At 46.3% G+C, this 22,445-nt stretch overlaps 1 protein-coding gene across 1 annotated transcript; it reads right to left on the minus strand.

Annotated features, from left to right (window-relative positions):
- Nucleotides 1–238: 238 nt before the first annotated feature.
- NPR1 (natriuretic peptide receptor 1) lies at nucleotides 239–22,445 on the minus strand. Its single transcript, XM_036755108.1, has 22 exons — nucleotides 21,268–22,445; nucleotides 20,230–20,429; nucleotides 19,672–19,785; nucleotides 18,925–19,060; nucleotides 17,906–17,997; nucleotides 16,143–16,278; nucleotides 13,561–13,645; nucleotides 11,801–11,921; nucleotides 9,256–9,330; nucleotides 9,020–9,097; nucleotides 8,631–8,735; nucleotides 8,350–8,421; nucleotides 7,829–7,985; nucleotides 7,308–7,463; nucleotides 6,678–6,846; nucleotides 4,195–4,341; nucleotides 3,343–3,466; nucleotides 3,047–3,115; nucleotides 2,392–2,566; nucleotides 2,098–2,196; nucleotides 1,075–1,166; nucleotides 239–893 (listed from the first exon to the last, which is right to left on the minus strand). The coding sequence occupies exons 1-22, from the start codon at nucleotides 21,965–21,967 to the stop codon at nucleotides 831–833; spliced, it is 3,165 nt and encodes a 1,054-aa protein (XP_036611003.1). The 5' UTR covers nucleotides 21,968–22,445; the 3' UTR covers nucleotides 239–830.

Below are 22,445 nucleotides of genomic sequence, written 5' to 3' on the forward strand. Positions count from 1 at the left end.
AATGAAATGGAAATCAGCCACTCCACCTAATTGATCACCAACTGCAGCCTTCTCAAAGCACCCCAGTCCTGAACTACTCATTCTCCGAGGAAGGAAATAGGCCCTGGTGGTAAGGAATCAATAGGAACCACAGTGCTATGGTAGGAACACATTCTCTTCCTTCCTTTCATGCTCCACACGCATGTGCATGAACATGCATGCTGTATGGAGTGTCCCTGCCCAAGAAAAGAGGCTGCCTCAGGAATAAAGACTTTAATGACCTGTCATCTGCTCACAGTAGAAGCTGGGTATGGAGACCCCTCCCCCCAAAGCTCACCTCCTCCTCAACCTTCCCACCCTACTCCTTTTTTCCAGCTCAACCTTCTGTATCTGATGGTAGGTGGGTGAACCTGTCACCCACCACAGCCATGCTGAGCCTGCAAATGGCACCAGTAGTCCACAGTCTGTGCTTTCACTGGGCTGGCTCTCCTCCTCCCGTCTACTCCCCCTAAGTAGCCACAGTGCATGAGGGAGGAGAGAAGGATTCAGGTATCCAAGGTCTCCATCCAACGATGTTGGCTTGGGCTGGGGGGGAGAATACATGCGTGTGTGTGTGTGTGTGTGTGTGTGTGTGTGTGTGCATGTGCCGGCATGGTTATCTGATCCAATCCTGTGGGTCTCGTGTTATCTCCAGACTCTGGTCCTCTTCCAGAACCTTGGTATCACCCCCACTGGGGTCTCCAAATCTGAGCTGTTCAAATCCTCCATTGCATCCCATGGTGAAAGTGGGGCTCTCTAGCAGGGGGATGTTGATCCTGAGTCTGGATACTGGGGGTGATAGAAGGGGCATATCAGCCCCGAGTGCTGCTTCCCCTTTCTCCCAGAAGCCAGTATGTGCGGACTTTGCCTTTGCCCTGAGCAGGGAAAGAAGGAGATTAGAGTTGGGGACTGGCAGGGCCATAAGCATGGGGGCACAAATGCTGTGTCATGGCTGTTCCAAGAGCCCCAAGTCATTGGGGGTGGGGCAGGAACTAGGGAGGGCACCTGAGGAGAAGGGAAAGAGGATAATAGGTGGGGAGACAAGGGAGTTAGTACCTTCATTTCCACATCTCCTCGAAGCTCCAGTTCAAAGCCGCCAAACTCCTCCAGGACTGCCTTGGTATCTGAAGACATGTGGATCTTCAAGGCTGGCGAAGGAATAAGCAAGGGAGGGTAGATTAAAGGGAAATGAGGAGAGGAGGCCAGGGGAAGACTCAGTTGGGCACAATGGACTAAGGAAAGGGGTCTTGGGATTCTTGGAGGCAGGAGAGATCCAGGGATAAGGTCTGTCTCAAAATTCTACCCTTCCTTCACAGCCCAGTTCAAATCATGTCTTCTCCACAGGATCACAGAGTTGGAAGGGCCCTCAGAGGTCATCTAATGTAACCTTTCATTTTATAAATGGGGAAACTGAGGACCAAAGGGGTTAAGCAATTCACACCAAATCCAATGGGGAGTAAGTGAAAGAGCTGGGATTTGAACCCATGGCCTCTGCACCTTCCATTGTGGCACTCATATTTTACCAATAAAGACACTGAGGCTAGCAAGGAGAAATGACTTGTCAAACTAGTTAGTGGTGGGGATGGCACTTGAGCCCAGGTCTCTTAACTCTCATTTCACTGTTTAAAAAAATATTATTATGCTGCTATACTGTCTCTCTGAATTCTTATTATGCTTAGTATTCATATCTAATTTTGATGCTAAGCCACATGGTGCTCTGTTTTCCTCTTTAACAATTTAAGGCAGGTATGTCCAATCTTTACAATGAGAAGTAACCTTTTTGATGGCCTTTTCTACTTATTTTATGTCCCTCAAAGGACTTAGCACAGAAGTAAACGTACAAAAGGCACACAATCAGTTAGTGTTGAATTGAAGGGGGCAGAAAGACAGGAATAGAAAGGGCAGAGGCAAAAGATAGGCAGGGAAGAACAGGTCTCTGGTATGTTGCCCAGCCTTTGTATGGGGATGGTCCCTCAGTAGGGAAGGGCCTGAGGGAAAGGAGAGGAGTTTGATGGAGTGCAAGGTGGACCCGTAGACTGGCATGAGCTGGGGGGAGGTAAGAAAGCAGGAACACTGCACCTTCACCGTTGGACTCCATTCGAGAGGCAGTATTGACAGTGTCGCCAAAGAGACAGTAACGAGGCATCTTCAGCCCTACTACTCCAGCACATACTGGACCTGGGGATGAGGGACATAAATGGGGTAAGTGTGGCAAGGGGGAGTGGGGGTAGGGGTAGGGTGGTGGGGTGGTAATGGAGGTGGTGGCTGAGGTCAAAGAGATAGTTATACGTCAGAAAGGCCAGTATAGGAGAGACCATGGCTAGAGTTATGGGGAAGAGAGTCCATGCGTTTCAGAGGCAGAGACACTTTTACCTGTGTGGATGCCAATGCGCAGGCGCAGTTGCTCCTGGGGCCGATGGCGGATACGGAAGGAGTGAACAGCATCCAGCAGTGCCAAAGCCATCCGGGCCACTTCTGGAGCATGGAGGCGCCCATTTCTCACTGGGAGCCCAGATACCACCATGTATGCATCTCCAATTGTCTCTACCTGCCACCAGAAAATGGGGAAGGACAGGTAAAATGAGACCCTCACCTGGAGCCACAGCTGGCAATTTTTCTATCAGAGGCTTGAAGAGGAAGGAAATGTGCCCTAGGATGATACATGAGTACCCTTCAAATTTTCCACCCTTGGGAAAAATTCCAATGACCTTGTCCTAGTTGTGGCTTTGACTTCCCCAGTGCTTTCTAAACTGTTTCTTCTGGGCCACCTACAGCCCCACTCTGACGCAGTCAATCTATGTGTCTGTCATGTTTATCCTATTTCCATCTCCTGTGTCTGTTTCTGTGTTACTCTCTGAGTTACCCTATTTCTTTCTTCCTCCTTTCTTTTCCTTTCTTCCTTCCTTCCTTCCTTCCTTCCTTCCTTCCTTCCTTCCTTCCTTCCTTCCTCTCTTTCTTTCTTTCTCTTGGACTCTGTGTCACTGTTTCTTCTTCTCCCTCTTCCTCTCCCCATTCCCAGTCTAGTCACCTTGTACACATCAAAGTTGTCGATCACAGCATCGAAGCAGGTGTACAAGTCATTAAGGAGGGCCACCACCTGGGAAGGGAAGCCAAGTATCAAGAAGAAAAGGAATTTTTACTCTGGGAAATATTGATAGAGAAAGGAAGTCTGGGGACAGGGTGGTGGAGAAACAGGGAAGAGGCCTTGGAGGAAAATTCTTCCACCCAGGAAGGAGTACAGCAAGCCTCAGTGGGTTCTACCTCCATAGACACTCCTGAGCTGTGAGGTCCTTCTACCAGCTTGGTCCCTGGGATCCTACTCACCTGCATGGGTGTACTTTCTGCAGACAGAGCCGTGAAGCCGACAATATCACTGAAGTAGATGGTGACACTGTCAAAGGCCTCAGCCTGGACCGTCTCCCCTCGCTTCAGCTGCTCTGCCACTGAGCTGAGGAAGCAGGAGAGAGGGGGGAGAGGGTCAGGTTCAGTGGGTGAGGAGAGGAGACAGGCTGGGGATGGGCAGTGACTTGTAGAGGCCCTTGCTTATTAAGCAAAATCAAGTAGATAGGGAGCCATGTGATGTCTTAGGGAGGTGAGGGAGATCCTGGAGAGTGGCATTGACAACAGGGATGAGAAGGGAGCCCAGATTGTCAAGAGAGAATCAAAGTAGGGAGGAAGAGAGACTCCTGGAAAATGGAGGGGATTCTCAAATAGGTATGAGGGGAGCCTGAGGGGAATCAGTCCTATGGGGGAATGAATGAATTACAAGCATTTATAAGTGAGATAACATTTGCAAAGCACTTTGAAAACCTTAAAATATCATATAAATGCCATTATTATGCAGGCTATCCATCAATAATAATGGTGGTGTGGGGCAGGTAGGCAACACCATGTAGAGAGCACCAGTCCTAAAGTCAGGAGGACCGTTCAAATGTGGCCTCAGACTCTTAGTAGCTGTGTGACCCTGGGCAAATCACTTAACTCCAATTACCTGAAAAAAAATGGTGGTGATAATGATAACCAACATTTATACAGCATACTTTAATTTGCATAGATGATTTCTAACCACTGTGCTAAGTAATGGGGATCCTACAGTAGATGACCCACAGCTATTAGGCCAAGAGGGGGAGTAAAGAGAGAGGTCCTATTATTGGAGATCCCAAGGTAAATACTCACTGGGGCAGAATCTGGTAGAGCAGGGCCTCGGCCTTCCGCTTCTCATCCAGGTAGGCCTGCGTTCGTTCTTCCACCAGCTCCTCCAGATTGTTGGCATACTGCTCCATTCTTGAAAGCAAGTTGTCCAGGATATTACTGCTGTTCTCCCTGGGTATAGAACAGGGAAGAGGGTGGAGGTGAGGGATGGAGGAAGGCTTGAGGTTGAAGGTTGTGTGTGTATGTGTGTGTGTGTGTGTGTGTGTGTGTGTGTGTGTGTGGTGTAAGGAACTGGAGTCCATCCTCTTCTACCACTTACCAAGAACCCCATCAGTATTGGGTAGAACACCCAGGGCCGGGAGAGTTGTAAGGGAGGAAGAAGTCTTTAATTTCGGCCCACTACCACACCTGGAATCTGGGATAGGGTCTGAAGTAGAACAGCCTAAAGGATAGATTGATATGGGGGTGGGTGGTGGGTGAAGGGTTATGCAGGAAGAGAGCTATGAGAAAGGAGGGGAGGGGGAAAGTAGGAGATGAAGGGGAGTGAGAGAGGAGGGGCAAAGGATGAGGGGAGAGGGAGATGATGAAGGAGGGCTGTAACCATGTGAAAACATGCTCCGAATGAGTAACAGTAAGGAAAATGTGAATTAAAACAATTCTGAGTTTTTACAAAATGTGATATAAATTGGCAAAGATGGTAAAAGATGAGAAATCCTCATTATAGGGGCTGTGGGAAAACAAGGCATACTAATGCATTATTGATAGAGTTGTGAAGTGATGTAGTCATTTGGGACTTCAATTTGGAATTAGGCAAAAGAAGTGCTGAAACCCTTCATACCCTTTGACCCAACAATCCCACTTACTGGGGCATATGCTCCAAGGACAGAAACAAAAGCCCCAAACAAACCAAGTTCATGGCAGCACTCTGTGATAGCAAAGATCTGGAAACAAAGTAGGTAATGGCTGAAAAAACTATGGCATAGGAATGCAATTGAGTATTCTTTTGTAGCAAGAAATACAGAATATAAGGAATTCAGAGAAGCACTGACAGATTTATATCAACTGATACAGAGCAAAATAGGCAGATATGTGAGAACATACATGATAATGACACCAAAGTAAATGAAAAGATCACAAAAAGGAAGCTGAACTCTGAATAATGGGGAAAATAATAATGAAATTCCTGAAGGAGAGATAATAAAATATACCTCCCCCTTCACAACAGAGGGGTGGGGGATGACTAGGGCAGATGTTGGATATACTTTCAGAAAAAAGTCTTGGTATCATATATTTTGCTAAATTATTTTCTTTTGTCAGAAGAGAGGGTTCAATTTAGAGGGTATTGGTGAAAAATAGCTGATACAAAAAGACATCAATTTAAAAAGGAAAACAGTGGAAGGGAGTAGAAAAGGTAATACGAGAGTGTGTTGGAGCTAGCTCTGACTCAAACTGAAATTTTCAGTATGGGCATTTATACCTCAGAAATTGGCAATCACTACAAATTGGCTTGATTTATTCTTTTGTCGATTGTCTAGGCTTGAGAAGGTGTTAATGCAGATTAAATTTCAAAGTATGTGCATAGATGGGTTTGTTTGTTTTTCAGGATAGCCTGGTTAAACATTTATCAGCGTATCTGTGTATTGGTCTATAAGCATTGCTTGACTCAGCAGGAATTCAGTAGAAGGCCTGGGAAACGAAGTTATCGTCAGAGTGGAGGCCTGGTGATTATAGGTGAATAATAAGGATAGTCATCATTATTGTTACAACTGGAATTTATATAATGCCCTGAGGTTTGCAAAGTGCTTTATATCCATTATCTGATTTGAGCCTCACAACATACCTGGGCTATGGTATGTGGAAGAGGAGTAATAATTGAAGAGAAAGAGGGAGATTAAAGGGTAGAGTAAGAGGGAGTGGAAGGGAATGGGGAGAGAGAGAGGAGAAATGGAGGGGATGAATGGGAGGGGATAAAGCAGGAGGGAGGATGGAGGGGATAGAGGAGAGAGTGAGAGATGGAATAAGAGGGATAATAATGGATTACGTAGCTCTCTAAGGAATGAGGGGAAAAGGAAGAAGAGATAGTAATAAAGCAACATTTTAATACACTTCTAAATTTTACAAGGTGTTTTTCTTACAACCACCCTAGGAGGTAGGTAGGGATGAGTAAGTGGTGGAGGAAAGGGGGAATCAGGAGGATGAGGCAGGGAATGAGAGTTGGAGGGGAAAGATGGAAGGGTATGGGGAGAGGAGTAGGAAAGGAGAGAAGAGATAGGGGAGGGAAAAGGGAAAGGGATGGAGGAAAGAATGAGAAATAGAAGGAGGGAGGATGAACAGGTATTGGGGATGGAGGAAAAGAAGGATGGAAATAAAATGAATAGGGAGGAGGGTGAAAGGGGACATACAATGGACAGAATAGGATTAGGGAAAATCGATGAGAGGCAGAGTTGGTAAGAGGTAATGGAGTAAGGGGTGGGGACAGAGTGTGCGTATTTGGAGAAAGCGAAGACCTGTTGAATTTCCGCAGCATCAGACGGATCTGCTGGAAGGGTGGACGCTCCTGGGGGTCTTCAGCCCAGCACTTCTGCATCAGCTGCCCCAGCTCCTCCAGGTGGCAATGAAGGGCCAGTGATGGCCGGAATGGGGGCTGTTCCCCTCGGACTACCCGCTCAATAATTTCTGCGTAGATGATTGGAGCAGGGAAGGAACATCTTTCAGCCTGGGAATGACCTCGTGGGCTGGTGGACTTTCTTGGGGCTTAGTGTGTAGCTCTGAGTGGGTGGTGGTATGATGTAAGGCAGGATGGCGTATTTAGGGGTCTGAGGCCAAGGGGTTAGAGTAGGTAGCCCAGGGAAAAGATGCTGAGGGGTTAGGAGTTAAGGTGAAGGTGAGTCAGGCTCTGGATATAGAGAGGAGAGGTGAAGGAATGAAGGAAGCTGATAACGGGACACCAGATATTAGGGGAAAATTTGAGGATTGTCTCCTTGGAATTGAGGTCAATCAGAGACAGGAGATGTGGACAACTTTTCTTTCTTTCTTTCCTTTTTTTTTCTTTCAGGGAAAATATTCCTTGGGGTTAAGGTCAGTGCCAGGGCTGAGTGTGGGGATAGGAAGATATAGCAAAAAGGCGGTCCTTTCACCTTTGGGACTGAGGTCCATTCCCTCCACATGGAACACCCCCCTCCGAAGAGCTATCTCCTGAAGGATGATCCCGAAACTGTAAATGTCACCTGCCTGGGTGCCCTGGGCAGGAGGGGCTGCCATTCGAAGTAGCTCAGGGGCTGTCCACAGCTTCTCTGGGGGTCAGAAGTCAAAGGTCACAGAGGGAGGTTACAGAGGCCCTCTACAGCTTAGGAATTAAGGGGGAGACATTGGAGTTAGGTTATAGGAGTTGGAGTTTTGACTTTCATAGATGAAGGGGGCTGGGGTCATTATGGGTCAACAGTTTATCTCACCAGCACCCAACCTGTGGCTATACTCACACCTGAGGTCAAAAGATGTTAGAGATAATCTAGTCCAACCATATATTTTACAAATGAGGAAACTGAGGTTCAGAGAGGCTACTTAGTCAAGGTCATCAGAGGTCAGTGGTCAATCTCATTGGCTAAGAGGGCATTCATATCTTAGGGCTAGAGTCAAGCAGTTAAAGGCAAAGTCTCACTGGCATAGAGGGTATAGCTGTGCTCTGGCTCTGGCACCCGGAAGCTCTCCAGCCCATAGTCAGTGATCTTGAGCACGAAGCGCCCATCTACGACGCAGTTAGATGACTTTAGGTTCCCATGAGAGCAAATGGCACCATTGTGCAGAAACAGCATTCCCTAGGGAGGGAAGAGGCAAGGATAGGAGCTCTCTTTGTATCCCCAGAGACTAACTCCATTTGCCCTTTATTGATGCTTATTGAATGGAATTGGATTCCTAAATATAGGGTCATACAATTTTACATCTGAGAAGGACCTGGGAGGTTATCTAATCCAACCTCTCCTTTTACTGATGAAGGTCTTGATTTCTAGAGTGGGATGTGCTTTTTCCATTAGTAGAAGAACAGAAACTTAAATCCCAGTCCTCTGCTTACTTCAAATGCAATGTTCTTTCCCATTGTACCATAGCTGAGAGCAACCCTACCGTTCCCACTCTCATCCCCCTTCATATCTCCTTCTCTTTAAACGAAGCACGGGGACACACCTTAACAATGTCATTTGTGAGTGAGTATCGAAACATCCAGTCCAATGTAATACTCTCATTCTCCAAGATATCCTGTAGGGTGAACAGGGAAGCCTGAGAAAGCCAGCCCACTCACCCACATCATTCCCCAACTCGGCCTCCCATCATGGAACCACCTCCTCTTCATCCTCCATCCCATGCAGAGTCCCCCATTCTGACTCTGTCCTCCTTGGATGTTGGGTTTTCATCTATCTCCACCCTGCATCCTTTCCATATCCCCTCTTTTCTCTGTGCCCTCTCACCTGAAGGCTCCCTCGTGGACAATATTCAGTGAGGATACAGATATTGGGGGGGTCAGTACAGGCACCCACAAACCTCGTCAGGTGTTCATTCTGTACATCTCTCATCTGGAGGCAAATAACAGAGCAAAAATACTACTGGAATCTCTCTCCTCACCAAGCCAGCTTCCCATTCCATCTAGTCCCTATTAACTTCCTGGTTCATCTATACTTCTCATTCTTTGCCAATCCCCCATTTAAGAGGTACCTGATGACTCTTCTATCTCTTTTCCAATGATCTCCCCGGATCTCCATTACCTGTAGTGCCAAACCCAACCCCTTCCAATAGGCACCTCTCCCATATCCTCCCTAGGATTTCCTTCCCAGTAACTAGCTCCCCCATCCCATATTACATGTTTTAACTCAAATAGGACTTTTCGGGTCAGGTCAATGCGTTTCCGGTTCACATGTTTTATGGCCACAAGATTGCCCTGGATAAAGAAAAGGAAATTTAGTATAAGATAGGTTACAGGTCCCCCATCTTCCTTCCTGCTGACCCCAGCTGATTCCCCTATCCCATGCCCCAGCCAAAGAACTCAAATCTTCTTCCACTCTAGACCCCAGGAACTAGAGATCCCAGGTTCCCTACCTTGTAATAGGCTGTCTTGGCATAAATCTGGAACTGGCCTTCAGTGGTCAGCAGGGAGCCATAGTTGGATCCTCTCTGCAGGAGTGTACATGGACATCAAGAGTGATCAGCTACAACCCACAGGAGTAAACTCCCTTTCCAGGTTACCATCCTGGTCATCCCAATCACTTGAGTCCTAGTCCTCACTGCCCCAGTCCTGTCTATTTCTTCCCTGGTCCACTTCTCCCAATGCCTTTATGCTTATGTAGTTAGTGCCTTCCCATCCATTATCTCTTTGGATCCTTGTATAGTCTAGGAGGACTCTACTGTGGTTTTATTTTCTCATTGAATTATTTTTGCCCACTGGGCCCAAGGAAAAATCATTGAAAGAAGTGGTGAAAAGAAAGCAGGATATTCTTGTTGTGTTCCTCCCAAGGTCTCACTATCAATGACTCTTTGAGGCAGGAAGGGCAACTGACTATCATTAACTCCATTTGATAGGTGAGCAAATAGGCTCAGAGATGTTGAATGACTTGTCAAAGGTCACGCAGCAAGTTAGATATTAAACCAGCCAGGTCTCAAAACTGGGTAGGACACAGCAGCCCCAAAAATTGAACGCAGGCTGTATCAAGAGAGGTAGAGGGTCTAGAACAAGGAAAATGATAGTCCCACTATAGTCTGCCTTTGACATCAGACCACTGTTAGACTGTGGTAACCAATCCTTGGTGTCAACTTTGGCGCAGGAAGTTGACAGACCGGAACACATCTGGAGAAGGGATCAGAATAGAGAAAGAAATGGAAGCCACGACGTCTGAGGACCAGGCAATAGAACTAGAGATGTGTAGGCTGAAGAACGAAAGATTTGGGGGTCCATGAGAACTGTCTTCTCGGTGTCTCCCTTGAGAGCAGCGATTGTTGCACTTCTGTCTTTATATTTCCGGCACTTCGCATAGTCTATCACATAGTAGGAACTTAATAAAAGCTCATTGACTGATTGATTATTTGAAGGTCTATCAAGTGGAAGAAGGCTCCAAAGAGCAGAACTAAGGGCTCTGGGAGGACAGGTCTTAGCTTGAAGTCGGGAACAAAACCAAAAACTTCCTAATGATTGGAGCTGTCCAAAAGCAAATGAACCGCTTTGGGAAGGATTGAGCCCCCCCTTCACCTGAGGTTTTCTTTTTTCTTTTCTTTTTTTTTAAAGAAATTTAATACATTTATTTTAAGTTTTTTTAACATTCATTTTTATATAAAATTTTGAGTTCCAAATTTTCTCCCTCCCCTCCCTCTCCCCAAGACAGTAAGCAATTTGATATAGGGTATATATGTGCAATCATGTAAAACATATCCATATTAGTTATATTGCTTCATCTGAGATTTTTCAATTGGAAACTGAACGGGATATTGTCAGTCAGGCAGTTAATTTATTAAGCTGCTACTAGGTGCCAGGCCCTGTCCTAAGTGCTGGGGATGTAAAGAGAGGCAAAAGACAGACCGTGCCCTCAAGGAGCTTATAATCTGATGGAGGAGACAACAAGCAAAGAAATATGTACAAAGGAGCTATGGACAGAATACTGAGGAAAGGCATTAGAAGTGAGAGGGATTGGGAAAGGCTTTCTGTAGAAGGTAGGATTTGAATTGAGACTTGAAGGAAGCCAGGATGGGAGGATTCCTATTCTGTTATGGGTTGATGTAGATTCAATATTCAGAACAACTCTGTGAGGGTGTTTCAACTCTTCCCCCAACCCTTTCAGTAGACTGGGTTTCCCCATCTCACCCAGGCTGGAAATGCCTGATTTCCCCAATCATAGGCAGAGAAGCTTTGACGTGTTCTCTCTGTGGCCTGGGCTGATTTGTCCCTCCTTAGGAAGTCTGGAGGCCCCTCTCCCCTGGGAGCTTACCATATCGGTGACAGACATAACCTACTGAAGCTCTACTGCCTCGAGGCAGCTAGGGGGCTCAGTGAATGGGCCTGGAGTCAGGAAGACCTGAGTTCAAATGTGACTTCAGATCCTTCCTAGCCATGTGACCCTGGGCAAGTCACCCTTTGTCTGCCTCAGTTTGCCTCCCATGGTTGTTATGAGGACGAAACGAGCTTAGCACTGTGTCCAGCACATAGTAGACACTATTATTACATCACATTATGTTATTGGACGTGTTGTATTAGATTCTATTATTATTTCAGAGCCTCTGAGCTCAGGCGATTCATTAGTTTGATCCTAACCAGTAGCAGGGAATATAGGCATGTGCCATCACGCTGGGCTACCCTTCCTTTTTAAAATGAGAACACTGATTTTCAGAGAGGTGAGCTACCTCACACCAATAATAAGCAGCAGAGATCCCATTTAAGTCCAGATTGTCCACTACTGGCCCTACAATCCTTTTGTCCACACTGAACTTCCTCTAAAATTTGCGCCCTAGCCCCTTTCTAAATGTCTCTAGTTAAAAGCCTCAGACTGAATCTTTGCCCCACTTCAGCTGTAGCCTTCTTCCCCTGTCCTTGGAATCCTGCACTGAGGTCCCCATGGCCACCTCTCCTCTTTGGGGTGAGCAACGCCCCCTTACTTACCGCACTCAGAGTTAGCCGGCTCCCTGCACTTCGAAGGGTCCTCTCCAGGCTGCTGGCCTGTACATCTTCCCATCGTACCCTCCACAGTTCTGAGGCCAGCTCCTTCTCTAGTCGCAGCTTCCTGGGGGTAAAGAGAGGCCCACACTGAACTGGGGTGGGGGAGGTGCTATGCTCTCCTGAGTCTTCCCTTGGTTAGGATATTATATCTTGCCTCTATTGTTTCTGAGCATTGAATAATGATATTTTATTCAATATTTTGGATTTTAAAAATTTTATAAATAAAATTTTATTTTTATTTTATATTTATTATCTTATAAAGAAAATATTTTATAATTTATACATTTTGGAAATATTTATTTCTAGAGACCTGTAAGATTTGAAAAACGCCCTCCTCCCAGCAACTTTGTAAGGTGGGTAGAAGAAGTGTTATTATCCATATTTGACAGATGAGGAAACTGAGGTTCTTCAAAATACAATGACTTTCCCACAGTCACAAGCTAATAAAATCAGAGCTGGAATCTGAACTAATGTCTCCTGGTCTCTATATCAGTGATCTTTCTGCTACACCAAGGGTTCTTAAGCTCATAGAGAACTGTGGATAGATTTCAGGGGGTCTGTGCATTTTTAAAAACTTTGATGATTATATTTCAATGTAACTATTTTGCTTTGTAATCCTGTGGGTATTTTATTTTATGCATTTAAAAGTATTACCCTGAGAAGGGTTTCATGGGCTCGGTTAGGTTGCCAAGGGGGTCCAGGACACAAAAAAAGGTTAAGAATCCCTCCCCTAATTTCTCTAGCCTCCTTCCTATTCTCCTTCCCTTTTTCTATGCTCCTTTTCCCAGATCCCTAAACCCTTAAAGATTGTCTTTTGCCTGGGTCTCTTTTCTTCCTTCTCATTTTTCCTTCTTTATCTCCCCACTCTCCTCCAGGTAATGTTGAACCCAATGGAAGAATCAGGTGAGAGAAAAGATTATTTCTCTCTTGTATTAATAATTATTCAATCAGGGCTAAGGTTTTTTCCGTTTTCTACTTTCTCATCCAGAAATCAACTCGTATGAGAAGTCTTTCTCAAATACTTACTTAGGCTAAAGATCTAATCAGACAGTAAAAGAAATTCTAAGTTTAGACTACTGGGTGGATTGCTGGTCTCTGTGTTTACTTTAGATAGGAAAATGTAGACTCTCCCCTTTGTCAGACAGGCAATATGGAAATTGATAAGTCTCTTTGACCAAGAGTGGGTGATCCAAGACCCTCATTATGAGGGCCTTGAGCCCACATCTCATTATAATATTCATTTTCTCATTAATTGCTAACCAGTCATAGTTGATTGCCACCATCAGGAATATCCACTCTTCCCAGGCATATAAACTATGAGCCCACAGCCATGAGAGGTCTTTGGCATTTGAGAGTGCCAATGACCTATTTTACTAATAACTTGCTAGCATTATTAATAAAATGACTAATTACCCAGAAATTATGTCTCTTGAACTTTTAAAATGTCACACAGGAGATGATTTCTGTACTTGACTGTGAAGTGACCTGGCTCTTGGGCAAGTCCCATCCTGATCCCTTCCCTCTGTGTGGGCCTTGCAGCCCTCTAAAGCCTCTCCCTCTCCCACAGACACCCCCAGTTCCCTCAAGCCTCTTCCTGTCCTACCCTGGAACGCTGACTCAATTTGCCCCTCAATCTGTCCCCCAGACCCATCAGCCTCAGCTATACTGCATACTCTGCCAGCACTAGGGCTCACTTCGCTCACCTGTATATGAAGAAGGACACAATTAGGATACTGAATAGCAGGAGGCTTCCCACCAGGGCCAGGACTTCCAGAGTAGAGAGGGAGGCTACCATGGAGATCCGGAAAGGGGAGATGCTCAGGTTAGATGACAATTCAACCACAAATGGATGAAGTACCTACTATGTGCAATGTGAAAGGCGCTAGGAATGTGGAACTAAAATTAAAATGGTCCTTGCTGGCAAGCAGGTGATCTTCTACTGGAGTATATGAGAAAGGAAATACAACACATATATAAGTTAACCTCAAGGAGAGAGAACTGTCATGGCGGTGGGGAGGACCAGGAAAGGTTTCATGGAAGAGGTGGCATCTACACTACATTTTGATGGAAGCTTAGGGATTCTATTTTTTTTAGAAGCTTAGGGATTCTAAAAGGTAGAAAAAGTAAGGAGAATGTGTGTTCTACACCTATGCAAAGACAGAGCTGAAAGATCACGGGTCTAGAGAGGAAAAGGACCCCTAGAGACTATCCAGTCCAACCATCTTATTTACAGGTGAAGAAACTGAGGTCTGTGGAGGCTCACTGTATTGCTTTAGTCCATAAGCAGTATGTGTCTGAGGCAGGATTTGAATGTAGGATCTCTGACTTCAAAGTCAATGCCATACTATCTCCCAAGGAACGTTGTGTGTGGGGAAGAGTTAGCAGGACAGTTCGATGGTAATGGAGAGTGCATGAAAAGGAACAATGTAAAATAAGACTGGAGGTATGTGGATGGGAGCCAGAATGTGAAGGGCTTTGAATGCCAGGCTAAGGATTTTGTACATTATCCTAGAGTTAACAGGGAGTTCCTGAAGGTTTTTTTTTAATTATGTATAGGACAGCTAGGTGGCATAGTGGATAGAGCCCTGGGCTTGGAATCAGGAAGACTCATCTTCAGGAGTTCCATTCTGGCCTCAGACACTTACAACTGTGTGACCTTGGGCAAGTCACTTAACTCTGCCTGTCTCAGTTCCTAATCTGTAAAAAAAAATGATCTGGAGAAAGAAATGGCAAACTAGTCTAGCATTTTTTACCAAGAAAACCCCAAATTGGGTTACAAAGAGTCTGAAACATCAATAACAACCAATAACAACAATGTTTTTTTTTTTTAGTATAGGAATAATATGATATGGTCTGTGGTTTAGGACTATCAATTTGGCAGCAGTGTAGCATATAGATGAGAAAGGGGAGAACCTGGAAGTAAGGAGACCAATTGGTTTGAGCTTGAGCGGAACGCGTGTGATGAAGAGACAGGGGACAGAAATGGGAAATACTGTGGAGTTAGAATTGACAAGACTTGATGACTTACTGGATAGATATGGGGGTGAGGCATAAAGTCAAGCATGACTCTAAGGTTGCATTCTTAGGTTACTGATGAATAGTCAGGCAGGCAACAAGCATTTATTGAGTGCTTCTGATGCCAGGCTCTACACTAAACACTGGGCATATGAAGAAAGGCTAAAACAATCCCTACCTTCAAAGAGCTCACATTCTAATGTGGGAGAGAACATGTAAATATATAAGATATATACAGAAGAGCTGGAAAGCAATCTTAGTGGGGAAGGCATTAGCAGCTGGGGAAGTCCCATAAAGGCCTCCTGAAGCATATGGGATTGGAACTGAGTCTTGAAGGGGGCTAGGGAAATACAGTTGGAGATGAAGAGGCCAGAACATTCTCGTTGTGGAGAATCAGTGCAAAGTCATGGAGGTGGGAGGTGGAGTATCACAGTCAAGGGCCACTTATTGCTGGATTTGTAGAATGTGTGGTAGGGAGCAAAGAGAACACTAGGAGGGTAGGAAGGGGTTGGATTATGAAGAGTTTTAAATGCCGAACAGAGGAGTTGATGGTTTAATCTAGAGTTAATAGGGAGCCGTGGGAGCTCATCGAGCAGAAGGGTGACATGGTCAAACCTATTTTAGAGAAATCACTTTGGTAGCTGAGTGCAGGATGGGTTGGACTTCGAAGAGACTAGAGGTAGAGACCAGTTAAAAGGCTATAGTGATGTCTTAACCAGAAATAGGGAATTTTGGAAGAAGAATGAGTTTGGGGAAAACTATAATGAGTTCTGTTTGGGGCAACTGGAGTTTTGAGATGTCTATAAGACAACCAGGCAGAAACCATCGGCTCAGAGATCTAGAGGGGAAGGGAACTTGGGGTCATCCAGTTCAACACCTTCTTTCATTTTACAGGTCTTTGAGGCAAAAGTTAAGTGGCTTGCCTTTGGTCATATAGGTAGTAGGCAGGATTTGAATTCAGGGTCTCATTACTCCAAATCCAATACTCTTTCCACTTTAGTATGCCACTTCAGTAAAGTCCAGCAGGTCACAGATATGGGAGTGGAGTTAGTCAGGACTGGACACTTAAATTAGGGAGTCCTATACATGGAGATGATCATTGAACTTGTGGGAGCGGACGACTTCCAGTTTATGTGAATAGGAAGGACTTCCTAAAAGTTAGGGAAATGGGATGAAAGAGGGCATCTCTTTCCCCTCTCCCAGATTCTGGAGGGAGCATATAGGCAGGTGGACTCTAGAATTGAGAACCTGAGGAGTGAGAGGGAATTACCTTGGCTACAGGCAGGATCCCTGCCATCAAAGCCACATGGGGGGACGTCAGGAGGGGGACGCCCTAGGGGCCAGTACAATTCACGTCCACGGACAGAAACCATCTCTTGGGTTGTCCCATTGTAGTTAAGCACGACCTGGAATGGGGGTAGGGGAAGAGAGGAAGGTATGGAAAGAAAAATGATGGATCAGGTCTGAACATGGGAAACTTGTCCCCAGACTTCTCCACTCTACACCAAACTCCTGCCCACCCATGTTTTGCCTTCTTTGACCCTGAATCCTGGAACAGTCAATTAATTATTTGCTTGATTAAATGGTGAAAGATACAAAGAAAATATTGTGCAGGATCTTCTTAAAATCTTTGGGTACTTTAAGCACCTTTGGTCGTTGATGTTACATTAAGAAAAAATTCATATTTCTATGTGATTTAAGATTTACAAAGGATCTTATTACAAACAACTCTGCAAGGTAATTAATGTAAACATTCTTATCCCATTTTAGGGATTTGGAAACTGAGACTTGCAAAGGTTCAAGTACAGGGTCACTCACACAGCTAGTAGATAAGTAGCAGAGTCAGGACTTGAATCTAGGACTCCTGATTAGGGCAGAAGAGATTGTCAAACAAATTTAAATGAAAATTAGCTCATACTGTTGATAAAGCTGTAATCACCAACCATTCTGAAGAACAATTTGGAATTATGTTAAAAAGGTCACTATGCCAAAGGTCCTTTGACCCCTTTGGTCCATTGCTAGATCTCTGTCTTTATATCGGTGTCTGATATACAGAGATACAGAAAGAGAGAAATAGCAATAGCTATAGACGTAGCTATAAATATAGATGGCAGCTAGGTGTTACAGTGGATAGAGCACCAGACATGGAGTCAAGATGACCTGTATTCAAATCCGATCTCAGACACTTCCTAGCAGTGTGACCCTGGGCAAGTCACTTAACTCTGCCTCAGTTTTCTCATCTGTAAAATGAGCTGGAGAAAGAAATGGCAAACCGCTCCAGTATCTTTACCAAGAATACCCCAAATGGGGTCACAGAGAATCAGACATGACTCAACAACAACAACAAAATAGACACAGGAGTACAGAGTACACCAAAATAGTCACAGCAGCACTTTTTGTGGTAGCAAAGTATTAGAAAAAATATAGCCAGTTGCCCATTGACTGGGGAATAGTTGAGCAAATTGTGGTACACACATTGAATATTATCGTGCCTTAAGAAATGATGAAAATGAGGAAATTAGAGAAGGATGGGAAGACTCATATGAACTGATACAAGCGTGGAAGCAGAATCAGAACGATATACATAATGACAACAATGGAAGTGGAAATAACAAGAAGCAGGTGAATGCGGTGTAATTGTAACAATGCAGCGTGACTCTGAAAATTTGATACAAGTGCACCTCCCTCTCTTCTTTGCAGAGGATTATGGGTGTAGAACATTGTATATATGATCACACTTGATGATGCATTAGTTTTGTTCAACTGCTCTTTTTTTTCTTTTTTATTCATTATTACAAGGAATGACTTAATGGGGGAGGGGAGAGGAAGGATGTATTTGGAAACAAGGGTGATGCAAAAACAAAAGATATCAATGACTTTTTTCCTTAATTGTAAAAGCAAATTAGATAATGTTTAGGACAGCTACTATTGAATGACAGATAGCCTGACACTACTTTGGGATGTGAACATAGGGCAAGTATCCAGTCAGGCAGGGTTGATGGTATTCATCCTCCCTCATCCCCACAAACTTACCCTGAAAATACCAGTAGGCGGTTCCATGTCCCAGAGAGAGAAGTCGTTCTCCCGGTCACCATTGCTATCGATTTTTAAGTACCCTGTAACACCTGAGGCAGGCAGGGATAGAGGGAAGAGTGAGGGAAGGGATGTGTGTCCTGAGAGGTAGAGAAGGTCCAGGCACTTCTACTTATAATTCACATCCATTCACATGTCTATAGCATTTTATGGGTTTGTAAAATACTTTCTTCTCAGTAGCCCTATGGGATAGGTAGCACAAAGATTATTATCCTATTTTATAGGTGAGGAAAATGAGATTTAATGACTTCTCCAGGGTTGTACAACTAATAAGTAATAAAGCCAAGACTTGAACCCAAGTCTCTTGGCCCCCAAACCAGTGCTGTTTCCACTGCCGACTCCTTTGACTCTGTATTCCTTCCCCCATCTCCCACCATCCTCACACACCAAGCAGTCACAGAGAAGTATCCCAGTGCTCTGAACAAAAAATATTGAAGTAACAGCAGGACAACTGAAGTCTCATACATTTATCTATCTATCTATCTATCTATCTATCTATCTATCTATCTATCCATCTAACTCTCTATAGATAGATAGAGGGATAGATAGGTATAGAGTCTCATATGTAAAAGTTATATACATACATGTATATGCTTTCCCTATGGAAATGTATATATCTATCTATATCTGTCTATCTGAAATGCTTTTCCTATGGAAATGCAGGATACAGTGGGATGGAGACCTGATGAAGGCTACGGAGTCCTCATCTAAGAGATGGGGAAAGGGGCTTTAAATGGAGATAGATTCTTCTTCCCTGTGGTAGGTAATTAAAGGGCAAGGAGGCTACACCCTAGTTGAGATTACTTCTCAAGGTCCCCTCCAGGCTGAAGCATCTACTTGCTCCTGAATCCCCTCAGATATCTTTCTGTTCCTTCACATCATGGTGTCCATCTGTTTTACACACACACACACACACACACACACACACACACACACACCCCAACCCCCAAGGCTCTGACCATAGAAACTTCGATTCCACATCCTTTTTGTGACAGCTTCTCCATCAGTGGCTGAACCACCACTGGCCAGTGTCTCGGTCACTGCTTGGGCATAGATCAGAAGCCCATCGTAGAAGGAGGCGGCAATGGTGTTCATCTGTTGGGGAGGGGTGGTGGTGAGAGGGCATCCTATCTCAGATGGCTGGGGGAGGACACTGGGTAAGAACATGGGGGTGGTGGAAAGTAGAGATCAGCAGGAACCAGGAACAGGCAGGAGACACTATCTGGCAATAGAGAAGGAGATGCCTAGATAGGTAATGGAGGGATGAGGAACACCAGGAAGAATAGGGAGAAGAGATATGGTGTCTTTGGAGTAAACAACCAGGAAAAGGGACATGGTGATGGTGGGGCGGGGGGAGGAATGTGGAGGGAGGACACAATGTGTAGGGGAAACAGGGCTACAATACAATTCAAATATTAAGCACTCACTGTGGGAAAGGCACTGGACAGTTCTAGACAGTTGGGATACATAGAGAAGATAAAAAGAAAGTCTCTGCTTTCAAAGAGCCTACTTGCATTTTACAGAGCACAGTGAGTAGAGCAAAAACATGGAAACCATGAAGCAAGAGACATTAGGTTGGAAGCACAGAGCTCATGTGGGTGGAAGGGTGGAAGGGCAGTGGGTATGCTGTATATGAGTTGGTAACACTAGGGCAGGGGTGTGTGAGGCTGGACACTGCCTTGGGAGCCAGAGTGGGGCTTCCTTACCAGCCCATCCTCCACTGTGAAGTTAAATTTCTTTTGGGCTAAATCTTTGAGCTGCTGCAGAAATTCCAGGTACTCAGGATTATCAGGCTCCTTATATGTGATGATTTTAGCAGCCTGGCCATGGGGCAGGAGGAGAGGGAAAGAAAGAGTTATAAGGGATATAGCTGAAGGTGCTAGACTACAGGGCTCCTCATTCCCAGGAATATTGTGATCACGCCCTTGGGTTTCTCTGTTTCTGTTTGGTGAGTCTAAAGTCCTAAGTCCAGAGGCAAAGGAATAGACAGAGAGTCGTCCAAACTCCTGCTCACCGGAGGCACCTCTGAGCTCCGGACTTACCTCATTTCTCTAACTTGTCATTCATTTGGCTCTCAAGCCCCAGCTGTAGCCACCAACCCATCTCCTCTACCATCCATCCTCCGACTCCCTGATAACCTGCCCCCAACCTCATCCCCCTTCTGGAAGTATGTCAAGGACCAAGGAAACAAAAGGAAGGATAAGCCTCCAGCATAGCATCATACAATGAGAGGTAGGTTCTAACCAGGACTTTCGGGTACCCACCTGGAAGGCCTTTCGGGCAATGGCATCATACCTATCCCCCTGCTGCCATGGCCTTCCAGAGATAGGGCTATGCCCATCCTGCAGGCTCTTCCCGAAGACATCAAGGTAAAAGAAAATATAGTCTCCCCCGGTCATCCCTGCTTCCTGGGCCAGGAGCATGAGGTCTCTGAATGTGCTTGGAGAACTGCAGATATAGATGACTATGGCAGAGGACAAGAAGGAGTTAGATGAGCAGGGGATAGGAATTTTGTGGAGAAGTTTGGGGGCTGAAGGAGGGGTGAGATGGGGATAATAAGGGCCAGAAAAGATAGTCCTCTCCACTCCCCACCCCAGGTGAGCCATATCTCCAGGTTCAACTTGGGCTATGGCAAGGAAAGGAGGACAGAAAGAAGTTGACCTGAAGACAATAGGGACTCTTTGGCTTCCCCACTACTAAAGTAACAATAGAAGACAAGGTGGGAAGGAGAAAGTGGAAGTTGAAAAAGGAGAGGAAATTGAACCAGAGGGGAGAAAGGGGAGATAACCAACAAGGACAGAGAGTCCAGAGAGTATAGGAAGAGTGGTGGTTGGAAGATTGGGTGGAAAAAAGGGAGGAAAGGGGATTAGGGAAAAGAAAGAGAGGGAGACCATAGGTGTGGGATAGATGGACAAACTCAAGGCAGAAAGGAGTAGAAAAGAGGATAGGAGAAGATAAAATCCAGACAGAGTGGCGAGAGGAAAAATGGGGAAATGGGAAAGCTGGGGAAGAATGAGGAGTGGAAAATGGGAGGAAGGTAGGGGAGAAAGAGCTGGAGAAACAGGACCAGAACAGAAAAAGCAATATAAGAAAGAGGGGTGAGGAGGGTCGAATAGGGAAGAAGGGAGAAGGGAAGGGAAAGAGCCAGTGGTGCCAAACTCTGGTTGTGAGATGGAGGCCCGTATGGGTCAGGAGCTTGAGGGATCCTGGGAGGGTGTAGGGGTGGTGATGTAGGGGTCAAAGCCGACCTCCCATTCCCGAGGGGGCTCCTCCCACGGTATCTCAAAGGGGGTACCCCTTACTTCTGCCCTTTTGTTGCACGTCCCGTAGAAGTGCACTATAGAGCTCCAGGTCACCCTCGGCAAACTGCAGGTAGTCCACGGTGATGTTGAGTCGGGTCCTGAGCCGAACGTAGAGCCCTTCGATGGCAAAGAAGCAGGGCCGGTCGTCCGGGGGACGATCGTTGTAGAGCAAGAGTGTGCGGCGCTCCCAGCCCAGCTCCTGATGCAGCGTGGCCACGAAGTCCCCGATCTTGACGTGGCTCGGGCCGGTGCGGGTGGTCAGGGCGTACTCATCCTTGGAGCCGAAGCCCAGCGCGGACGCCCCGGCGGTCAGCAGCGGTACCTTCCAGTGAGCAGTAAAGCGGCCCACCGGCGCCGCGGAGTACACACAGCCTGGCCCCAGAAACACAGCCGGGTTGTATTCCACTTTGAGGTCCACCGCAACCAAGGGTGCCCAGCTGTCGGAGCACACCCCTTGGGGGTTCTCGCTGTTGCCCAGCTGGTGCACCGCGGTCCAGCCCGGCAGCAGGTCCGACTGTTCGTTCATCCTCTTCAATGCCATCTCCACGGCCGGCCCCACGCGCGACCACGACCATGGGTACGTGGTGTTGGTTACTGGCAGGACCACAGCCACTGTCAGATTCTTCGCCTGGCACCCCCGGAGAACAAACTGGACAAGGAAGGGGAGGAGGGCGCCCGAGGGGCACTTCGGGGCGCGCATTGCCTCAGCTGGAGAGAATAGGGCAGAGGGAGAGCTCCCAACCACGTCCCCTCCCCTCCCCACGCAACCTCTTTCCTCTCAGTGAGGCATCGTGTCCATCTCCGGGGTGGGGGGGGGGGGACGACACAAAGAGACGCCTGGGCCCTGGGTGTCCCCTCGGTCTGGGCGAGAGACAAGAGGAAGGGGCGAGAGTGAGCAGCAGGGGAAGACAGTGCTAGCGTGCCAGGGAACGAGCGTGCCTCAGCGGGAGGGTGCAGGAGGGCAGGTGGGTGAGAGGGCGAGAGTGGAAGAGTGTATGAGAGTGCGTGTGTGTGTATATGTGTAGGCTGGTGAGAGAAGTGAGAAAGATAAGAAAGGAGGGGAAAAGGGAAGGAGGAGGGGTGTGAGTGCGCGCGCGCGCGTGTCTGTGATCTAGGGTGCCACAGCGGGCAGAGGGGTGGTCCAGCCAAACTCTCCGTCTGTCCTAAGGGGACTGGGA

The sequence above is a fragment of the Trichosurus vulpecula genome, chromosome 4 (assembly GCF_011100635.1).
Source record: "Trichosurus vulpecula isolate mTriVul1 chromosome 4, mTriVul1.pri, whole genome shotgun sequence".
Lineage (NCBI taxonomy): Eukaryota > Metazoa > Chordata > Mammalia > Diprotodontia > Phalangeridae > Trichosurus > Trichosurus vulpecula.

Bases quoted from the DNA above. Each gene is read 5' to 3' on its own strand.
- NPR1 (XM_036755108.1), bottom strand. From the start codon at position 21,967: ATGCGCGCCCCGAAGTGCCCCTCGGGCGCCCTCCTCCCCTTCCTTGTC. The intron at 13,646-16,142 runs GTAATTCCCTCT...TCTCCATGGTAG, and splicing joins GGATCCTGCCTGTAGCCAAG to CCTCCCTCTCTACTCTGGAA. The intron at 8,736-9,019 runs GTAATATGGGAT...ATTTGCCTCCAG, and splicing joins TCCTATTTGAGTTAAAACAT to ATGAGAGATGTACAGAATGA.